Here is a 19,752-nt window from a genome sequence, read left to right as displayed (position 1 = left end):
CAAATCTGCTGGTAGTCGATATGTAACTTATGATAAGGAATAACATAGCACGTATTATCATATAACCAATATGATTTGATAAAAACGTATATACAACCAAGTATGGCTTGTAAGAAAGAAAAGGAAATTGTACAAAAATATTAAATGATGTGTACATATAGGTATAATGATGAAAGTGTAATAGGAAAGTATCCGAACACCAAACAGAATCTGCAAACTTTGTAAAGAAAAACAACCACAACAATAACGAAGAGATTGTGTAATGAGCTGAAGGAAAATCACAAAGTCGCAAAGTATAAAGAGGATTCCAAGTGTATACGAAGGATCATATATAGTTGATTAATACTACGTAAAATATTGATAATGAACAAATAAGTTGAAATAACTGGTGCAGAGTAACAACAGTACGTCGGTAAGATGAGTGGGAAGAGAAGATAACACATTATTTATGTTCGAGAAAAGTAAAAATATTAACTCAAAACTATATTACTATAAATTGTTAAGTAGCATCTCATTTTAAGAAGTCATGAATATGTAGTATAGGCCCTAAACGCAGACTGGAGAGATTGACAGAAATCAATGGGGGAAAGACCAACCTAACGGGGGCCCTCCAGCATTTTCTCACAGGGCGCTGTCCTATATACACTGAAAACTTAGATTGGTTCACCGACTAACAAAACGTTAGTCCATCTGGTGCCTCTCCCGACTAACATAGCCTTAGTCAGTTGCTATACCGACTAATTTATTCCTTAGTCAGTTGGATTTCATAGTCGGTCATCTTAGTCCGTCAGCTTAGTCGATCAACAATTTTTTAGTCGGTTAATGTTTATTAGTCAGTTACATTAGTTGGTGACATTAGTCGGTCTTTACCGACTAATTTATATGAGCCACCGACTAGTTTACAGCAGGTTTTACATTAGTCAGGATGGTGCCTCTCCCGACTAACCTTTCTTAGTCGGTATCGACTGACTAGTTGCACTGACTAGATTCACTGAAAGAATTAAACCCGACTAGTTTCACTGACTAGTATCACTGAAAGAAAAGAGAGCAGAAGAAACACAAATAATGTGTACGTTGGCAGTATTTATTTCTGATAAAACTTCTGATGTCTACAAAAGGCTGACTTTCGACAGATAGAGAAGAAATCACTGTAAATAAAATCTGAAAATCTGATTTTTTTTTTCCAACAAAGTTAAGACAAGTTAATGGATCAAACATGAATCGCAAAAGTATAGCACTGCACAATAATGCAAAGTTGAGTCTTGGGCAAGGGTTCCTCATGACTTTCGTTTTAAAGTGGTACCCCAAATCGACACCAGTTAAGTCTTCACGAACAAAGAGTGTTTCTCTTAACTACAAATGGCCTCCCACTTGTCTTCAGGAAGCCAAAATCTGCACCATTATTGACCTGTGAACAGAAAATATGATATACGTGTAAGCACAGATACAGATATATATAGCACATGATAACTCACATTATCATAAACATACATTTACATTAAAATTTTATAACATATTGGGAGGTATACATTTAAATCTAGGTCCCTCAAATTATAAGCCAGGAATAGCAGCTTTACCAAATTATTATTTGCTTTGCACAGCATAACACCAAGTTATTTCTCAAAGCTTAATAATTATGTTAATCATGTTAATAATGATCCCAATAGACCAGGATCCCAGAGGGTTTGGTTAGCTGGGAAGGTAACCAATTGCCTTGTACATCACAATGTTCACAGTGCATTCCTGTATATGAAACCAGACGACTGGCAAACCGACTGTGGTGGGTGTGGCTGGGAGAGCAATTTTAAAGTCACCTGATAGCTAACCTAGATCAATTTTCATGGTAACACATCAAAGTAAGTACAATATGTCAGGTATGGCCCCAAGAGCAACAAATGGCTATTGCCAGTAATTATTGGTGGTGGGGTACCCCTGCCAGTGATCTATAATTGACCCCTCAAGGCTGACCTAGGTCAGCTCATGAGGTAACCACTTGAAACCTACTGGAAAATGTTGGTTAGGGCTTCAGATACAACTGATGGGCATTGCCAGTAATTTTTATTGGTGGGGTACCCCTGCCAGTAGACCCCCAAAATGCCCATCCCCCATTGACCTAGATGAGCTCATGATGTAACCAGTTGAAAACTACTGGAAAATGGTATCACTTCATATGTAAGGGATGGGAATTTCCAGTAATTTATATTGGGGGGGGGGGTACCCCTGCCAGTAGACCCCCAAAATGCCCATTCCCTCATTGACTTAGGTCAGCTCATGAGATAACCAGTTGAAAAATTACTGGAAAATGATAGGTATCACTTCATATGTAAGGGATGGGCATTTCCAGTCATTTACATTGGTGGGGTAACCCTGTCAGTAGACCCCCAAAATGCCCATCCCCCATTGACCTAGATTAGCTCATGAGGTAACCAGTTGAAAAATACTGTAAAATGATTGGCAGGACTCTATATATATGTAAGGGATGGGCATTTCCAGTAATTTATATTAGTGGGGTACCCCTGCCAGTAGACCCCCAAAAAGCCCCCCCCCCCCCCTCATTGATCTAGGTCAGCTCATGATTTAACCAGTTGAAAACTACTGGAAAATTATTGACAGGATTCTATATGTAAGGGATGGGCGGACTCTGGCAGTGGTGGCCCACCAATATAAAATACTGGAAATGCCCATCCTTACATATGAAGTGATACCTATCATTTTCCTGTAGGTTTCAACTGGTCAAATCATGAGCTCACCTAGGTCAATGAGGGGATGGGCATATTGGGGGTCTACTAGCAGGGGTACCCCACCAATAAAATTTACTGGCAATGCCCATCCCTTGTATCTGAAGTCCTAACCAAAATTTTCCAGTAGGTTTCAAGTGGTTACCTCATGAGCTGACCTAGGTCAGCCGTGAGGGGTCAATTATAGATCACTGACAGGGGTACCCCACCACCAATAATTACTGGCAATGGCCATTTGTTGCTCTTGGGGCCATACCTGACACATTGTTCTTACTTTGATGTGGTTACCATGAAAGCTGCTCTAGGTTAGCTATTAGGTGACTTTAAAATTGCTCTCCCAGCCACATCCACCACATTCGGTTTGCCAGTCATTAGGTTTCATATACAGGAATGCATTGTGAACATTGTGATGTACCAGGCAATTGGTTACCTTTCCAGCTAACCAAACCCTTTGGACTCCCGCTCTACAGATCAGTGAAAATTTGACCAAACTTATGAAGCTTGCACGTAAATGATATACTAGACTGGTTTTTTTTTTAAAACAGGTTATGAAAAGTATCTTAAATATCATTAAACAGTTGGGTACAATAGTTAAACTCACTCTTCCATCTTTTTTCTCTATGGTACTTGTTCCTTTGCTTTTTGGACTCTTGGATAAACTCTTTTGTTCTGCGAAGGGTACCAATATATCATCTTAAAACATGTCTTTAAGCCATATATAACAGTTCTCCTCTTCTGTTGTTGCCTCCACACTGGTGTCGTACATCACAGGAAAGCTCACCCTTGACTTAGATATTTGGCTTTTCAATTCCTGCTGGAAGAAAGAAACAGCAAAGTATTCATCATTTGAAAAAAAATATATATAAAGTTGTCACCACAAAGTTATGTGAGATTTGCTTCCACTATAGTCTCAAAAAACAATCCCAAAGTTTGAAGCAGACTGTTTAAAGCTGAATATTTGAACGAGAGTGTCATCACCATTGCAACCAGAATCAAATGCCCAGAATACAGAGATAATAAAACATGGGCTAAATCTTTGTTTGTTTTTATGATCTTTAAAAATAAAAAATTTTAGAAACAGAAATGCACTGAGCCAACTTATTTATAGGCCTAATCCTTTTTAGTTGTTATTTTGCTTGCTCACATAACAAGCCTGTTTAGACCTAGGCTAGAGGAGAATCAGTACTTTGTTACACTAAGTTTGTCTTCGGTCGTTTTGATATAGTCTAATAGTAGTACTAAAGTATATAATGGACCGGCGAAGACTAGAGAATACCCAGAGTTTTAGCAACTGCGTTAAACTGTATCATCTGATCTATTATTTACGCCAATGAGTTTCATTCAATCTAGGATCAAAAAGAGAAAACTAATTAATCTTAACCTTTAAACTTTGCTACTAAACAGATATGCTTGAATTACAAATAAATGTCAAAAAAACATCATAATCTAAGAATCGATGCATATTACATATACATAAACAGAATAATTTGAATTCGCGCAAGTGAACCCTGCACTACATTGGACAGAAAAAAAACGTGCAATTAGACCAAACTAAACATACTCAATTTTCCGTTACTTCTACATAAAATATCAATGCAAATACAACAACTTACTCTTTTGGCAGTATACTAAAAGCACATGTTATAATAACTTCAGACTATCAAGCTTTCCTGAGAAAAAACGGTTAATACTTCTTACAGTAAGCAAGTCGACCGTGAAGGAATGTCGCAATTGTTTCCTGGGCGTGACCGGAAATTAAATACTAAAAAATGATAAATGAAAAGGTTAAATAGAACTGAAGCGTGCATCCTGACTGCTCGCAACATATAATACCGTTGACTAGCCAACATAATTTGTTCAGCCTACTGTGACTGTACGTTTGAAGGTCTAGCCTTGCTTATTCAATATCACAAAGCCTACCCATTTAGATTCACATGGGAAATTACAGGAAATCTTTACCAAATGAGTGTAGACTTCAAATAAACTATTGAGCCTTATGGTTCCAGCATTTGTTTGGGAATAAATAAGAAGATTATGTGCCACTGTTCAATCTAGCCCAATACACAAATAACACATTGTTAATTGGTGTTTAGGATGCACACTTTAGTGTTGAGAATGCACTGCAGTACCCAGTAGAAGCCTATAGGCTACTCACTGTCATTGCACTTGTGTATTGCGAAACGCCAACGTGACAACGGTAGCGTTACACTAACCATAATACAGTACTAGTGCCAGTGGCCTAACAATTAACTTTAATTTTACCTTCAAATTAAAGGAATAACAGGTAGGCCGATGATGCAGTTAATACCTCCATTCTTCTAAAGCCCTTCTTGGGTGATTTACGGTTGAAAGTTGCTTAGAGTGATCGTATGAAACTATGCCAAGCCCAGCAAGCTGCCGTTGCCTCTCGGTTTCCAAATTGAAGTGAATCGAATTGGGTTAAAATACATTAGTCTGTCGACACCGACTAAGCTACGATTATGGCGTAAATCGGGTGTCCGTATCGTTCTTAGTCCATGGGTTAAAATACCTTAGTCCGTCGCCACCGACTAAGCTGCGATTATATTTTCCTTAGTCAGTGTAAACTAACTAAGAAGCAGCGATGAAACGAAGATTTTTGCTAGTCCGTGTGCATTGACTAACGTTACAGACTAATTTAACGTTAGTCCGTGGCAATATTGACTAGTTTATTTTTTCAGTGTAGGTCCCAATGCGCGTGATATAAACTGTTGACATATCTCTGAATCAAGAGAAGCACGATCGCATTGCCAACACGCCGGAGGAACTATCAAAGACAGACGCGCTGGATGATTGAGGTTCGTGGTTCCACTCGCAGTTTGGCCGAACGGGACAAAAAAACAAAAGCAAAAAAAACAACAGGGATTTAGAAACTAAAGTTAATATGCTTAATATAACTGGAAACTTGGAAATTGTGTTTCCGAAGATCTATTCTTCAACGAATGCAAACGAAGTTATATATGTTATATTATATATATAAAAGTTATATATATAAAAGTTATATATATATATATATATATATAGGGCGCATTATTGATCAACTCACGGTACGATTGTGATATATAGTTATAGACTGCAGCTTGTCGATTTTCGTCTAACTAGATAGGACCGATATACGACAGCGACAGATGTTGGTTTATTGGTCGTGGCTGGACAGATTGTTGACAACCATATCCAAACATTAGGCTCGGCCTGCTAAAGGAACAAACCTGAGATCATGACAACCAGCTATCAATAGCTATATTTAAAAGCAACCAGCTTATTTCAGCAATCAGCTTATTATAATAATTAAAAGCAATAATTAAACAGCCACACGTAGGACTAAGAATAAAATAGCTATAAACCTGGGAATCAACCCCCCCCCCCCCTCATCCTACCCCCTTTTCAATGATGAATATCTCCATAGCATCATTGTATCTCCCCCTCATAACTGTGGTAACCATGCAAGCATTAGTGAGTAACGCATTCAATCTCTTTATCTTGTGTAGTAGACCATATGCAATATCTCAACAACAATAATGTACTGGTACTACACCCACCCACTCACTGGTAAACGCTTCTAACGATTTTATTATTGTTACTAATTACGCAATAATACTGGTTTGTTAAAACGTTATGTGGGATGACTAACTAACTGAGAGATGAGAGATAAATGTGTCGGTCTATTAGGTAACCCGGTACTCATGATATCCTGACTATATCTCAATATGCATGCATTAGTGAATAACGCATTTAATCTCTTAATCTTATGTAATATGCTGCCTGCAATATTTTATAATCTCAACAACAATTGTACTGGTACTACTCCCACTCACTGGTTAATGTTCCTAACGTTTTTGTTATTGTTACTTACGCAATAATACTGGTATGTTAAAACGTTATGTGGGATGACTAACTGATGAGAGAGCCCCCAGTAACTCACCACTTACCTACCACAGATTACTCGTCACGTGGTATGGGTGCGGTCTCTTATACACTACTAAGTTGTGTCAATTTCAAAAGTTGCAAAAATAGTCTTGTTCTCGCTGTTCTGTTATTCACATTGACCACCTTCCGCATGCATGGTCCCACTCTCACTCATCCACTTACTAAAATACCATTCCACAATATCGCTAGACATTATGAACATGTTAACATAGTTTCTACTTTCTACCGTAACATAGCGTATATGTACTGCGAGAATGTTGAGATAGAGATTTATGGCGGGCCATCAGTCTCAAATCGTGGATCGGGATTTGGGGAATATGTTAAATCGAAGATACGTCGATTTAAATAGGTATATGTCAATTTGAGTTGCTAGAAACTGGTTTAAGTCCGAGGAAATTGACTTCTACCGATTTAATTCGACATGTCATCGATTTAAACTGGTACGGTAGATATCGATTTAAATTGACATATACCGATATATTTGACATATCATCGATTTAAACTGGTACATGTCGATTTAAATTGACATATACCGATTTATTTTACTTATCATCGATTTAAATTGGTATATGTCGATTTAAATTGATGATATGTCAAATTAAACTGGTATATATGTCGATTTAAATCGGTAAAAGTCAATTTAAGCTGCTGGAAACTGGTATAAGTCGAAGGAAATTGGTATAAGTCGATTTAAATCGGTAGAAGTCGTTTCCCCACGATATGAGACTGATGGCCCGCCATAGAGATTAACCCTCTTTACCTGACTTGCGAAAGACCCGACGCATCATATATTGTTTATATACCCGCACCTATATTCGCGTTACTTTATCGCTCTTGTTGATCTGTACACGGGCCCTCAAAGAGAATCAACAAGCTGCTATATAGTCACTTGATCAGCTGTAAGTGCTTTATAGTTTGCAAAAGTGGCAGAACAAAGGATATTTGATGTATTCTTTCTGGAAAAAAATGGTCAATATTGAAAGAGGCAATTTTTTGGTTACCTTGGCAATCTTGCTAGCGTGTGTGGGCCTGTATGTGTGTGACGGCGTGCTGGTAAACACGATATCTCAACAACCACTAAATGTCATACTTGGTAGGTAGATGCCCCATGATGTGGACATATGCCTATTGTTTGTGAATTTTATATATTAATGAGTGGGCGGGGCCAATCGTGAAATACTTAAAATGTCAATAAATTTGCAATCAAACTGTCCGATTGACTTCATACTTGGAATGGTGATGTCAGTTGAAAATAGGTGCATGTTTATGTAATCGATACAATTATTTTCATTAATATTCATGATGGGCAGGGTGTTATCACAGTAAAAAGCTTTTTAAACATGATATCTCAAGATCAACAAGTGAATTGATATCATACTTAGCAGGTAGATACCCCGTGGTGTGCAGCCAGTTAGCACAAATTCCTACTGCTATTACCTCTCTAAACTGTACACCAATATCATGCTCTCAAAGCACTGGTACTGACAGTATACAAACAGTTCCTAACCTTCTCCGATAGAAACTTGATATTGATACTGACAATACGAGTGCTCTGAAAGCGGGACATGACACTACAGTATAGAAACAATTGTCTCAATTGGGTGTGGTGTGTTCCCATCCGATGAATATTAATGAGCGGGCGAGGTTAAACATAAAATTCCTCAAATGTCAATATCGCTTCAACCGTATATGTTCGATTTAGTTCATACTTGGTTTGTCGATGTAACTACATAGAAAGTACATTTGATTGCAACAACTTTGACCTCACTGTATTCATGAGTGGGTGGGGGCCTGGGGGCACTATCTGATCTTTTCTGGTTCTCACTTTATTCTTGGACAAATTTAAGTCACTTGCTCTACAATAGTCACTTACTTTTGTAGAATTTGAGCAAATTGTATTGTCAAGAAATCACAAAAGCCGACTTTCTGGTTATACTTTGGATGTCAATAAATAGACTTTGTCAACATGATAACTGAAACCTTTCTGTATATGTTGCCACATTAAGTCAATAAATAATCACGCTCTTCATTTTGTTGTGCACCAAAAGTTCACGTTTATTTATATGTGTGGCTTACCACAGACTATGAAATATCTTTAGGCATCGGAGCCACTGAAACGTTTTCGTTTTCTGGTTTTTCATAACCTTTTCATTTTCTTTGTCATTTGCTAACAGGCGAAAAATACTACAGATTCATCTCTCGACTGGCCTAGATGATCTAGGGGGTATGAACTGGCAGCTCACTCTGTGCCTTATAGCTTCATGGGTCTTGGTCTACCTGTGTATTTGCAAAGGTGTCAAGAGTTCGGGAAAGGTGAGAGACCTCAACCGTATATTTTTTTTCGGTACTAATTTAGAATCCGTACCATTCGACCCTACTTCCTAACCCCTAACCCTATTCCCTACTTCCTAACCCTACTTCCTAACCCATAACCCTACTTCCAGCAACCCTAATTCCTAACCCCTAACCCTACTCCCTAACCCTACTTCCTAACCCCTAACCTTATTCTGCCGATTCGAAGTAACCTTTCCCATTCATATGGTACGGATTCTAAAGTTAGGCCTTTTTTCTTCAGATTTGCATTGTTGTTGAAAATAATCTGTTTGTTGTGTTTGATCGGTTACTTTACTAAACATTTACCAGCTATGACTCAACATGAGATTGTAGTTATTGAACTTCTATTGTCTACACCACACGTGAAAGTTAATGAGAGCGATTTAAAATCATGATTTCCTTCTGTTCTCGATAGTTTGTCACCCACATATTGCACAGATAATATCACATGTAAAACGTCAATGGGAAAGTTTAAAATATGTCGACTTCAAAAGTTCCTTTTGATGTGAAACTTGACAAGTCAAGCGAATGAAATACGTTTCCATGGGATGTTAGGAGCGAATAACCCATCGCCAAAACTGACTAAACTCAACTCAAAATACTGCTTTAAAATTGTTCATTGTGATTATGTATTGTGTTTCGCAATATTGTGATTGTTCATCAAACTTGGACAACATTCAGACTTGCCATTCGCCCCCCCCCCACCAAAAAAAAGAATAAGTTATATTGGAAATAACAGACCTAACTGATGATTTGTCCGAATATTCGTGACACTAGTTTTGAAGTCTTTCTTTACGACATCGAATGTACTTCAAAACCTTCGTGAAATGCGAAATATTCTTTCGAAACAATCCACTTTCCTTTCTCGGAGCTTATGTTTGACGTACACTGATTCCTGATAATTCGTTGAAGATTCCTATTGTTTTGGTGGAGGTCAAACTTCATTTGAGGTCAACATTAAAAAAAAATATGAAAATCTGTTATTGTATAATTATACATATCTCAAATTATACATATCTCAACAACTGTTTGAAACCCGAAAACCTTCACATTTGATTACTCAAGATGATAATGATTTCCTGTTATACTAACGACAACCCCATTCTTTAATCGTTATACACTTTAAGTTTAACCTAATGTTATTTTCAAATTCTGATATTCACTCGCCTTTTCTTTGGAAGTACCCGATCGGAGGGTCGTCAACTTGCTTTACATTGTTTTACTTGCAGGTTGTGTATTTTACGGCACCGTTTCCCTATATACTGCTGACAATACTAATGGTGAGGGCTGTTACACTGGAAAATGCCACAGTGGGAATTATCTACTATTTGAAACCCGACATGTCTAAACTGGGAGAAAGTCAGGTAAGTTTTAACTGCTAATTTGTTTGACAGGGAATCTACAAGACATGTATAGAGTCCGTGGCGAGTAACTGAGTATTTACAACTATTTTTGCACCCCCATCTGTGCGCTTTTTTTTTTGGTATTAAATTTTCCAGCTCTTGCTACGTGCCTGTAGCGGTGGCAAAGCCTATTGTTATAAAGATGATGATTCCCATGACCTTTATAACATTATGTGGTAATGGAAGGGGAAGAAGTCTTTCAAGTTCAGAGAACAATTCGCCATGTAGTCAACAGATATGTGGTCTCGTTTAGATAACAGAGCCATCACTACTCCGTTACTCCATGCTGTGACATGTGTATATAGTAAGGGCTCCGTCCCTCTAAGGAGACAGACGCACCCTTTTTAGCTACTAGCACATCTATCAAAAACGTAAAAGTGAAAGACAAGTTAAAAGCATTAAACAGCCTTCTTTCTAAAGGCCGTCTGTTCTCTCTCTTCTTGCTTGTCTTCTCGATTTTTCTCTTCTTTTTGTTGGTTTTGTGATGGTGAAACCCAACTCTGTTGGTAAGGTTTGTATAGTATACGCACACAGTAATAGTGAAGCGATCTCAAAATAATTGAAGGGCTCACCAACACTTCAACATTTTGAATTATTCCTACACTACGTTACGCCAGACAACATTGCCTAGCAATTCGTATTTGTAGGCAGTGGTAATTGCTGAAGCTATGCATGGCTGAAGGTTTGACTCAGGGTGTGAACGCATACGGCGCGGAACATTAGAAATAACACTATACAGGTATTTATTTTTCTTTTCGCAAATTGATATAAGTATCGCCATATGTCTGCTACGTATACTGATTCGGATCACGGTGACATATTTGCAACCTGCATTGCACTCATATCACCACTTTAAAAGGTCGAATAGTCAATTATTCCTACACCGACTGTCTTGAACGGATTCTATTGGCCAAATCTATATAAGAAATAGTGTCATTATTGCAATGTTGTTTTCTTTTGGTCTGTTAAGGTCACTTTCCATTTCTTTCTAGAGTATTTGTCATTTTCTGCTCCTTAAACTTCTACTACAGTGCTACTTTCTCCAACTTGTCTTTTTACTCACATTTTGCTCACAGGTCGTCATGTGGGTGCTATTCCAGCATCCTGCTGTCGACGGGTGACCTGCTTGCCGAAAATGAATTCCGCTATAAAACCAACTTTTTATTGTCCTACTTGATAAAAATGAAAATTTTGGATTTTATCATCATGCAGCGGGCAGAAAAAAGAGAGAAAAAAAGAGAAAAAATCTTGAATATTATAACTCTTTCAAGTCCTTTTCAAAGATCAGACAAACCTTTTTGTCAACCTTCCAACACTAAACTCGCCTCTGGCGATGATATAGTGTATTAGATGACGTAGGTGTATACGAATGATGATCAATGCCAGTCATGTTTGTTATATCAGAGAGTTGGTTTGTCAGGAATTGCGTCAAACATTTATCTGATAACAGATCGAGAATAAATCGGAACAAAGACAAACAGAGAGAAAGCCAAAAGAAATTGCAGATCTATGGACCTGTTACACATTCAATCATGGCTGAATTGAACCAACAGCTTCATGGGCATGTGCATTTCCCCCCCCCCCCTTTTTAAAGCAGTTTATTGAGTTAGGTTTGTAAGAATGGAATAGTTTTTTACTACTCATCGGAAGTTGATTTCATGGCAATGTTGTAAATTGATCCAACTCGAATCAGAGATAAGCATCCAGATTTTTTGGACAACGAAGGGAAAGCCTTAATTGGTAAACAATGGGGGTGTTTTTTTTCTGTTCATGTGAGATTGACGTCCGAAGTAGGAGGGCAACACATTACTTACCAGACCTACAAACCCGAGCGACATTCGATTTGAAACATCTTGCTCTGCTTGAAAATTGGAAGCCCGTTTATTTGTTAATTAATTTGCCATCTATGAGAGCAACATTGTAAAATCAAGGTAGTGTTTTACCTCAATACCCTGCTTTAAAAATGCTCCCTGTCGACTTAACGTTTCTTTACGTATCTGTTTTGACCTAACTGTGTCATAATTCAACGTCACCAGTGTGACGTCAACAATATTCTCTAATGTAATATTTATTTTTATCCGTAAAATGTTGTTCTTGCAAAAATCATATGCAATTTTCGTGTCCATGATATAAACAATATCTACGCGGCTACTTGTAGAGATGATGTAACATTCGAGCTTTGGTGCCTCCCAACCGCTTGGTTATAACTTTTAACATTAGGCCTAAGTTTGAAGTAGACATATTTTCATGTAGTGACACTCCTACGTTGCAAGATGTGGTCGGCCAGGTCCAAGAAAAATACAAATACGAAGGGATGAAAATGATGAAAGACACTAACTCCATCAAGCCGAGGAAGAGGATGCCCACATCGCTTCATCTTGATGAGAGACGTTTTAATCCCGCCTCGAGAAGGATACTTGGAGATGCGAATGTTACAGAATGAAAGATGAAAAGCCACTTGACCGTAGAAGACTACCGGTCCAAATTTATTACCAGAACCAATTGTCTACCAACTTTCGACATCTTCTTGGATATACTTCGACGAAGGTCTTAAAAGCAGCCTGATGGCAAACCTCTTACAACGTATTAAATTCCCTCCACTGCGGATACGCGCTATGATAGATGCTGACAAGACAGTTACTCGATATATGCACCGGTGATGTACGAACTTCAGCAAGGCGTTAGATAAACCAGAAAGAACGAAAATACATGAACCTCGAACTCCGACTGAATGTTAGGAATCTCGTTACGTCGAAAGATGAAGAAACATTCGAAGTCCAACGTGTCAGGAAAAGGTGAATACATAACTGCATGAGGTAAAGGACGTCAGGTAAGCATCTTGGTATGTGTTTTGTTGCTAAGTATCATTAATGAAGTATAGCTAAATGTCAAGTATTAGATTACTCGACGAAACGTGAATGACATTGTAACTGTAGAATGTTATTACAATTTGATATGTTTGAGATTAATAAGAGTTGTTAATTGCGTTTGTATATTAACCTTTTTTTTTCGAACACAATCAATATCATAGTTCGCGTTAAAATATACTTAGATTTTGTTTCCGTACACAGTAAACTATACAATCATGATCGTCATTTCTTAAGTATACCGTGACTGATTCCGTATTTGAATACAGCTTTATCTATAGATTGTATGCCATATATGATGGCCACAATACTTCCCGTTACCGAATATAATGAATATTCCTTGTTACGAATTTTGGTGAGTTGATCTTTAGTCGCCTGCAAAGAAGAATTGACTGTCCTGTCAAGTATACGAAGCAGCTTTGGAAAAGAATCCATCTCTGGAGACATAGTTTGTCATGTATTAGCGTAAACTTGAAACCAACGGAATGCAAATTAATGAATCACTTGCGACGCACATTCAGAGACTTTATACGTCATAAAACTTACTAAAAATGGACATGAGCACGAGAGACAGAGAGAGAGAGAGAGAGAGATGAAATAGTCGACGATTGAAGTACATTTTTCAGACGGAGGACTTTGCTACTGCAGGAATAGATAATCTAAAGATTTGTTGAGGGTGAAGAAGAAGACGTTGGAAGGCTGTGAGCTTAGTTCCGCGTGTCACACATTCACGTCCTGTATGAAGTTGAACGTGTACGATGTAACGGGAGTTGACGGATTCGTCGAAAGAAAAGAATTTTATAGGTGTATCGCTGAAAAAGGGGTCGGCTTGTGTCATCGTTAAGAGGGGGATCGACTGCGGATAGCAAGAACGTAATACAATGTTGTATTACCTGAAACTGAAGCACAAAATGGGAAATCATCGTCGAAAACCACAACTTAAAGCTGATAATTTTGGAATATGGAATTGACAAGAAGATCGCCTTCAGAAGTTTCTGGGTTGATGTGTAAGAAGAGGAAACATGTGGCGGCGAATGTTCAATACTTTAAAATGTAAACCCAAGAGTTTCCATTCCAGTAGGGCTACGAGTTGAACATTAAGTTGCTAAAATAAGCTGTACGGGTTGCCAAAAGGCTTCTGATGTCATCTGGACGAAGAAGGTAATCCACGTTTATTCACACCGAAAGGCAAGATTGCTGGAGAGATAATAATTGGCTTCAGTCCCCTGATTGGATTGGTTAAGTCGGAAGATTCGGTTAGTTGAGACAGTGATAAGATGTCTATATCTTTCCAGCGTGGAATGGGATACTTAACAGATCCGGGCCAAGTATTTTATAGCGCCTGAGTGCAGGGAAGATGAAGTACGATCGATCGGCTTTTAGTTTTAGCAGATTTCAAGAAAGGTGCAGATGGCCAAGTAGCTTTGAGGTGATTGAGAACAGAAGAGGTATAATGCGATACGAAAACCGCACATGGACATTGAAGAAACAGGCTACTAGTTGAAGAATTTGGGAGATGACGTCAGAACGACGAACTTCTAGTATTAACAGATTTCGAGAAAGGTGCAGATGGCCAAGTATAGCTTTGAGGTGTTTGAGAACAGAAGAGGCAGAATGTGATACAAAACCCGCACATGGACATTGAAGAAACATGCTACTACTTGAAGAATTTCTGAGATGAAGCTAAAAAGATTGGCTTTTAGTATTAGCAGATTTCAAGAAAGGTGCAGATTGCCAAATAGCTTTGAGGTGTTTGAGAACAGACGAAGAGGTATGATACCATACAAAACCCGCACATGGACATTGAAGAAACAGGCTACTAGTTGAAGAATTTGGGAGATGACGTCAGAACGATGAGCTTATAGTATTAGCAGATTTCAATTAAGGTGCAGATGGCCAAATAGCTTTGAGGAGAGGTATGATGCGATACGAAAACCGCACATGGACATTGAAGAAAAAGGCTACTAGTTGAATTTTGAGATGAAGTTAGAACCATCGGCTTTTAGTATTAGCAGATTTGAAGAAAGGTGCAGACGACCAAGTAGGTTTGAAGTGTTTTAGAACAGAAGAGGTATGATACCATACAAAACCCGCACATGGACATTGAAGAAACGGGCTACTAGTTGAATTTTTGAGATGAAGTTAAAACGATCGGCTTTTAGTGTTAGCAGATTTGAAGAAAGGTGCAGATGACCATGTAGGTTTGAAGTGTTTTAGAACAGTAGCGGTAGAATGTGATGCAAAACCCGCATATGGACGTTGAAGAGAAAGGCTTCTGTCTCAAGTTCAAGAATTTGGCAAAGCTTGAAGAACCTTGAAGTGAAGTGCAACAATGTTTCGGCCTGAGGTGAAGAAAAAAATCAATTTCGTTAACCTAGTATCGCGGGAGTCTGTACTTGCCAAACTGACAAACTACGACATTACTTCATCGAATCTTTCAGTTTACTACCGATACATAATACCGACAGCGGTGTTTCGTTCGGACGATATTAAAAGGTTTAGAGAGGAAAGTGCGGTACATGATGTTCATTGAAAACTCTCGAGCAAGACTGAAGTCTGCATTAGAAGACCTCTCGTGAATAGACAACAAACCCAAAGTTGAAACTCTGGTCCTAAATGTCACTATTGAGATGGCATTATTCATCTGTTGAAAGATTTGAAACGAATCTGTATATCATGCGTTTGTCATTTTCGGGAGAACTACAGGAATCTGTGTCGTGAAGGAAGGGGATACATACCGTTGGATAGATGGCATCGATATGAATTGTACTGTAGTCAGTGTTGTTGCTGGAAGGTGACTGACAAATGTCCACTCAGCCAATTGTCTGTACCGAATTATGATGGTAACACTCTGTTGGGACGTGGTTAAGAAGTTAGAATGGTACACGAAGTTTAATCGAAGGCATTTTGATTTTGTGTATTCAGTAACTCATCCTCCAATATCTACTCAAGTTGACAACCTACACTCCTCCGACATGCTTGATCATATTTGAAGTAGAAATCTCTCATGTTTCGACCGGTACACTTATTTTACGATTGTAAAACGTGTGGGACCGGGGACCCTATTACAGGTTCAAACTTGACGAACATCTGTGTCCTTTGCAACGCATGCTTGATCGTAGCAACCCATATAAACACGTACGTTAAAGGTTCGTCCGTCCCGCTATGTGACAGTAAAGGAAATGCGAAACCCAATCATCACCTTTTTCCTGTATGAAAGAGACATTTTGTGATAAACAACAACTAACCTACTAGTAAAAATTCTGTTCCGTTTGGGAGATCCCATGTTGAAAACTCGTCAAATGGCTGCCATGATGTCAGTGTGTGAGGTTGCCAGGAGGTGAAATCTCTATAGTCCTTCTTTCTTAGTCTTTTCATGATGGAAGAAAGCAGTATAGTGCGTCTGAAAGCAATGCCAAGATTAGGTCTTGCTTAAAACGTCATTTTTTTTTTCAAGGTAATACATTTTCAAATGCTGCTTTCTTCCAAAGGAAAAATACAAGTAATGAATAAACATGAAGGAAAATGTTAACAATGTCAGTACTAAAGTGGCTCTGTGATGTCATTTTAGACTTGTTCAAGTATTCAGTCTATAGTGTGTGGTTAAACACTTCAATCACCCAAAAATGAAAGTTTGGTTAGATGTCTCTGGGAGTTCCCCACCAAATGCATCTCATTAACACAGGTTAATGATGGTGACTGGGTTGACTGTTCCTATTACCACTACGCAGTATAGCTGTCGCAAGCTGCTTATCAATACAGTAGGTTGACAATACATGTTCCATTTAGGTGTTGTGAGAAATCGACATTTTTCACGGGTGTGGTATTAGTTTATACTAGAATGTTACATGCGATTGTCCTGAACATGCCTCTTTGCGGAGACTGACCACTTATCACTGGTATATAACTAGATAAGGAGGGACGGATGGAGGCTGGCTCAGGCTTCCCAAGAATGGAAGATTATACTTTAGTTATTGTTTAATATAACAAACAGTAATTGCCAAAGAACTCACTAACAAACTTCCTTCTCTTTCCTTTCCTGCCCCCCACCCCTCTCACCCCCTTATTATACCAACTACCTGTGTAAATTATGTATTGGTCATAAAAGTTCACTAGCAATTTGTCACTGTTGTATATCATATGTTTATGTCACTATCATAAACATGATAACGGTAGCTCAGATAGATGACAAAATTGCCCAAAAACTGCAGTAACTATTTTTGTAGAGCGAAATTCGACTTTGATACGGTATAACATACGACAGGCTTTATCATTAATCAATTATCATTATCTATATAGGCATAAGCTGTTTTTTTTTAATCCTTCTGCGATAAACCAAAGTTCAAGTGTATAGAGCAAATATCTTATGATAAATGTTTGTTAGGACTTGTCGACTCTGTCCAAATAACAAAGCGCCACGGTAACCTTTCAGTATAACACTTCAGTTTTATTTACTGGCAGTGGATCCTTGATAATATCCCGGTGTAAGACGACAACAAAAGAGAACTTTATGCGCCCGTCCGTCGTAAATACGCAGACGTCCTTTGTGTTCAACTGTTATATAAAAACTACTGTTTAGCTGTTACTATTTTTATGAGTATTGTAATTATGATTGTCATTATGATTGGAAATCATCTTTATTACCCTCAATATTGATATATAAACTCTCAACACTATATGTACTAGGATTTCGTCACAGGATTGATAAAGACGTGATTGCGGTGGGTGAAGGGCGTACGGAGATGTCCTGAGAGACTTGAGGCAATGGAAAATACTTCACGAATATACCCCCAATAAGCGTATATGTACCCCTCCGACCGTCCTTTCTTTGATGTAGTGTTTGTTACATGTGTACCTGCCTACTGCGTCGTTCTTCGTTGGCCCGATGCAAAGAATATTGCCCTTGCACGAATTGTTGGGCCTAACTTAAACAAACGTACTATTTTACCAGAGCATATCAGTGATTATTAGAATTAAACCGATAAACCGCGGTGTGTTGTTGAACTATAGTTCACAGGGTTGACTGCTATGAGACGCCTTTACCTTTATCGACTTTCTTAAAAAATAAAGGTCCTTAGTGGTTCATGCTCATTGTCCTAATTGCTTTAAGCTATGACGTTGTTATTATCATTATTATTATTATTAATTATTATTATTGTTATTATTATTATTATTAATATTATTATCATTATTATTATTATCTAAATACATACGCATATTATTTCAGTCTCAACCTATGCGTCCTTAAATTTTATTAAGGTATTACAATACGTGTTCTTATAACCCTAAAAGGAGAAGAAAAAAAAGTTATGTTTCAGGACCTCGAAGCCCGACGCTATGCTTCCTTGAGTTTTGGCGGTGGCCTGTCTGAAACGATCTCCACAGTTGCAAAAAAAGAAGAAAACAAAGTGGGAAAAAATTGAGAAAGGTCAATCTGCATTGACAAACTTATATTGTTTCTTTCAGGTCTGGCTGGATGCCGCTACTCAAATTTTTTTCTCATACAGTCTTGGCATAGGAACAATGGTTGCCCTGGGAAGTTACAACAAATATAAACACAATTTCGTGCGGTGAGTAAAACCAACTGAGCTTTATTTTTCCATATATACTTATTTATTTGTATGTTTTTTCTGTCCCGCGCTGTAATATATGCATCACTCGGAATGGCAAAGGGCACCGCACGGGGTGTGGATGAAATACTCGAAAGGCTAAGAGGTCAAACTAGACCAATATTAGTTTTAGCGGCACACGAAGTTGGATGTGAGAGGATGATACAGTATAGGAGACGAATCTAAAAAAAATTGAAGCGTGGCCGTCCAGGAGTTTTTGACACAAAATTGGACATCACACACACACACACCCACCCACGCACACACGTACACAAGGACACTTATGGACCCCAGATAATCAGTCATGGACTTTTGGTGACACTTTGGTGCCCACCATGGTTGACTCCAGAGAGTAGCTACTCAGGAAAATTAACCATGGCAACTGTTGCTATGGTAACTGACATAGCTGTTTTTGGCCCAACTGGCAAAGGAACTACAGTTTCTCGTCCTCACTATTGGAGCGATGAGATAATTAGATTTAGTTTTCCCGTCTGCGTAGTAAAACGGATAGTAATGTCCCACACTACGCACAAGGGAATGTCATACCTTTCCTTTCCAAACCTATGCCATATATCACACATCATAGTTGCAAGAGATAGAAATTCGGAGGAGCGTTATTTGTGGGATTTACGAGAGAGAGAGTGGGGGGGGGGTGAGACGAGTAGGAGGGAGGAAGGGACTGGTATTTGCCGGACTATTATTGCAGAGGGCAATCATGAAACAGATTAAAGTTGATACTAAGTTTCTATTGCACTGCTACCTACTATTTAGCGGGTGCCTCTTACTTCGCCAGTGAACCTCTTTGTAACATACAAAACCTCATTTACTGAATCCCTCATTAATTGGGATTGCATGA

General features: G+C 38.4%; 1 protein-coding gene and 1 long non-coding RNA gene across 4 annotated transcripts in view; one reads left to right on the top strand and one right to left on the bottom strand.

Moving 5' to 3' along the window:
• The window catches only part of LOC139971143 (creatine transporter-like), a 76,581-nt gene that overhangs the window by 43,279 nt on the left and 13,550 nt on the right, over window positions 1–19,752 (top strand). For all 3 annotated transcript variants that reach the window (XM_071977361.1, XM_071977363.1, XM_071977362.1), the window contains exons 5-7: window positions 8,858–8,996; window positions 10,247–10,381; window positions 18,754–18,857. In XM_071977361.1, coding sequence (XP_071833462.1) covers window positions 8,858–8,996; window positions 10,247–10,381; window positions 18,754–18,857 — 378 coding nt within the window. The remainder of the gene's footprint in view (window positions 1–8,857; window positions 8,997–10,246; window positions 10,382–18,753; window positions 18,858–19,752) is intronic.
• Window positions 652–4,690, bottom strand: LOC139971149 (uncharacterized). Its single transcript, XR_011794322.1, has 3 exons — window positions 4,352–4,690; window positions 3,340–3,552; window positions 652–1,408 (listed from the first exon to the last, which is right to left on the bottom strand). It is a non-coding gene; the product is annotated as an uncharacterized lncRNA (long non-coding RNA).

The sequence above is a fragment of the Apostichopus japonicus genome, chromosome 8 (genome assembly GCF_037975245.1).
Source record: "Apostichopus japonicus isolate 1M-3 chromosome 8, ASM3797524v1, whole genome shotgun sequence".
NCBI lineage: Eukaryota > Metazoa > Echinodermata > Holothuroidea > Aspidochirotida > Stichopodidae > Apostichopus > Apostichopus japonicus.
Note: the sequence above shows the minus strand (reverse complement) of the source record. Positions and strands in the feature narration are given on the sequence as shown.